Here is a 3,790-nt window from a genome sequence, read left to right on the forward strand (position 1 = left end):
GGTAAAAAAATACAATTCAAAATCCAGCGTTTCTTCATGGGCTCTGAGCCAGGGTTATTTGTTAGTGCGCAGAAAGCTCCCCTTCACCATGCCTGCATACAGTGGAGAGTACGTACTTTACCGTTCGTTTTGGAGCGTTTGAAGCACCCCCCGTCAGTGGCCATGGAGGAACGGGGGACAAGACGAAGAAGCCACTGAACTCCATCCAGAACTTTGGACTTTAGAGGAAGGGAAGAGGGAGGAGGCAGGACCGGACACCACCGGCCCACAGACACACCATACACCAACAGTCAGAGACCCCGGTGAGGAGGAAGGGGAGGAGGGAGGCCGGTCGCCCTTCGTTCAACAACCCTTTGGCTCATCATCAGGGATTATTGGCTGGACTTTACTTCACAACAGAGCTAGCTAGTAGCTAGCTAGCTAAAAGCTGGCTCCGAGAAGTCGAGCGTTGGGACTGAAATCGTGATTGTCTGTCTGGGTTTGGAGACTCTGGTGATAGATCCAAGTAAAGGGTGCGGGTTATGAGGTGGTCTCGGGATCATCTTGGGATTGTTGTATACCGCCTCTTTGTGTAGGTCAGGGATCAGGCAGGGGGAGGGTGGTCAATCAGGATGTCGTTGATTGCGAGCAGTTCGGATGCTTGTGCCTCCATCGTCAACTCGTTGATGCATCACCGACAAGGTCAGTATCATTATCAGAGGGTATCCATGAATCATGGCCATCGTTGTTGGTTTGAGAAATTATTTTTAATTGCGAGAAATCGGAATTTTTTTCGGTCTCAAATCACAGTTTATTTATTAGATATGTGCATGATATTTCCCAAAGGTTTGTGTTTGCAGGACCCATTCTGGGTTTTAATTTTGAGATTTTGAGACTAAGCGATGTAGACATACTTTCCCCAAGCTTTGGTTTGGTTAGAGGCTCAGTCAGTTTTGAGATTGATTGATGACTGGAAGATGAATTAATGTCGGGTCAAAGCATTTATGCGGCCAATTAGCGGCAATAATTGGTAAAAGACTGCACATGTTCTAAGGTAAACAGAAAAAGGTTATGCTTTTGTTTCAACAATACGTCTAAAAAATATTCAAGCCACCATACCCATTGGTTTACCTTTACACTATAACATGGCCAATAGATATATTTCGAAGGTATATTTTAATTTAGGAACTATTCATCTCCGACAGAAGTGAGTGGCATTGTCCAGTGCCTGTTTTTCCCAAAGCAATTGTTTCTCATTCAAAGATATTGTCTCTTTTCAAACAAGGTGGTGAATCCGAATCGTTTTCGAGGAGTGCCATCCAGAGCTTAGTGAAAAAGCTCAAAGAGAAACGGGACGAGTTGGACGCCCTGATCACGGCCATCACCACCAATGGAGCCACACCCACGGGGTGTGTCACCATCCCGAAGACCTTAGATGGCCGACTCCAAGTGGCTTCTCGCAAGGGTTTCCCGCACGTGATCTATGCCCGCATTTGGCGATGGCCCGATCTCCATAAGAATGAGCTCAAACAGATGGAGTTCTGTCTCTACGGTTTTGACCACAAAGACAAGGACTTGGTGTGCATCAATCCCTACCATTACAATCGAGTGATCGGGCCGGGATTGGATCTGGCCGGATTGACCCTGCAGACCATGGGGGCGGGCCAAGGAGGGGGTTGGGGTGGCTTCACGGCGGGAATGGGTCGAACTTGGGGCACCAATGGCAACCCCCACGCCCAATCGATTTACTACCCGGGACACAATGGCGTGGCGGGTAGCAATGGGACGGGTCGGCCTAAACCCGCTGAAGTGAAACCGACCCAAGAAGTGACCCCTGGGAGCAATGGCAATGGGAACAACAGTCACTGGTATGTCAAAGGTAGCACGTTGAGTTACCACGGTAATGGCAAGAATGGAGGCAACGATAACGGGCATGGCCCGTGGCCCAATAATCGGACCCCAGTCCCAACCACGGGCACCAACGGAGATCAGGTCAAACCTGTCGCTCCCACATCAGTTCCGGACAAGGCTGTACAGAACACTGCCGTGGGCCCCATTTCGCGTCAACCCATTCCGGAAAATTGGTGTTCCATCGCTTATTTTGAACTTGACACGCAGGTATGGTTAGCTTTTCATTGGTACCATAGTTTGAGACAATGATTGTGATTGACGGCTTACCTTCGTTTTAGGTGGGTGAAACTTTTAAAGTGCCCGCCTCCCATCGATCCGTCACTGTAGACGGATACTTCAGTCCCATTACTGCCGCGGGAGTGAAGCGGTTTTGCCTTGGAGCTTTAACTAACGTTCATCGAACGGATGCCAGCGAGAAAACCCGCAAGTACATCGGGTCCGGGATTCAACTCGAGCTTCAAGGCGAGGGCGACGTGTGGATTCGGTGTCTCTCGGGCTACGCCATTTTCGTGCAGAGTTATTACTTAGATCGGGAGGCTGGCCGGGCTCCCGGAGACGCGGTTCACAAAATACACCCAGAAGCTTACACCAAGGTGAGGTTTCTCATTGTGTGAAAGTGGTGATATTTTAAGCGAGATGAGAGCCTATGTAGTACTTTTACCGATCTTGAAACTCATTTTCATGGGGAGAAGAAATGCTAGGCAATTTGTTATAATGGATTTAGTTGGGATAATTGATAGCCAAATGATTGTTTGTTTGTTTTTTGCGTGATTTCTCTTGCTAATCCTCTTTAACTCATCGTAATTTAGCTAAACCTAACCCTCATCGTTCACTTTTCACAAATATACAGGTCTTCGATCTCCGCCAATGTTTTGATACAATGCGTCTTCAATGCGCCAACGCCAGTGCGGCCACAGCTGCTCAAGCGGCCGCCGTTGCGGGCCATCTGCCAGGCATGTCCTCTGTGGGCGGAATCGCGCCGGCCATCTCGTTAACGGGCGCCGGTGGCATCGGTGTAGATGACCTTCGGCGTCTGTGCATCCTGCGTCTGTCCTTTGTCAAAGGCTGGGGTCAGGACTACGACAAACGATTGAGCATCAAAGAGACCCCTTGTTGGATCGAAATCCATCTCCACAGGGCATTACAATTGTGCGACGAGGTCCTTCATTCGATACCTGAATCCCAACGCAAGCAAATGCCTAACATCTCTGATTAGTAATCGTTTTTTGCCGGCCCTAGGCTCCTTGGCTTTTAAGATAAAAAGATGAAACACAAGATGCACGTTTGTGCACGAGACTGATCGATCAAATAATCTACCTCATGGCACATTCGCTCATTCCTGCCCGTGTTCCATAATCACTTTGAACTCGTTAACGATTGCCAATCCCAGTTCCATTATCATTCATTTCTTCTAAACTTTTCATTAGAGACTAGCCCAATTATCCGCTCTGACAGTTGTCATTCAAAGCATGTCAAAAACACTTTTCCACAATACTGTTTCATCATCATCTGCGAAGAAGTCGTTGATTCCAGATTCTTCGTTCTTTTGTCAAAGAAACCCCCCTTACAAACACACACAAACACGCATAACTCGCCATTGTTTCTGATCTTCTTTTGGTACATACGTACAAGTACGCGCACACCCAATGCGGCAAAATTCTCAACTGCATTCCTGTTCAAACACTTCAGGAGTCCTTATTTACATAGCTAGGTTGGTATCATAGGATGATGGTATGAGTTCATTCGTTTTGTAACATTGCAAACATATTGCGCTTCTAGTCTCTCTTATCAAATTTGAGGCGGATTCTGACTTGACATCAGAGCTTATGAAACCTTTGAACAGTTACTAGCTGAAGATGGTTAATTGTCAACTAAAAGCCCGAGGTTATTTATCCTGGAG

General features: G+C 47.4%; 1 protein-coding gene across 1 annotated transcript; it reads left to right on the forward strand.

Moving 5' to 3' along the window:
- Positions 1 to 235: 235 nt before the first annotated feature.
- LOC131878123 (mothers against decapentaplegic homolog 4-like) lies at positions 236 to 3,489 on the forward strand (the record flags this gene model as incomplete). The annotated part of the gene is given in 4 exon segments (XM_059224022.1): positions 236 to 681; positions 1,265 to 2,097; positions 2,169 to 2,483; positions 2,741 to 3,489. Coding segments are annotated over 4 exon segments (1,584 nt in total). The 5' UTR covers positions 236 to 611.
- Positions 3,490 to 3,790: the final 301 nt, after the last annotated feature.

The sequence above is a fragment of the Tigriopus californicus genome, chromosome 3 (genome assembly GCF_007210705.1).
Source record: "Tigriopus californicus strain San Diego chromosome 3, Tcal_SD_v2.1, whole genome shotgun sequence".
NCBI classification, from domain to species: Eukaryota; Metazoa; Arthropoda; class Copepoda; order Harpacticoida; family Harpacticidae; genus Tigriopus; species Tigriopus californicus.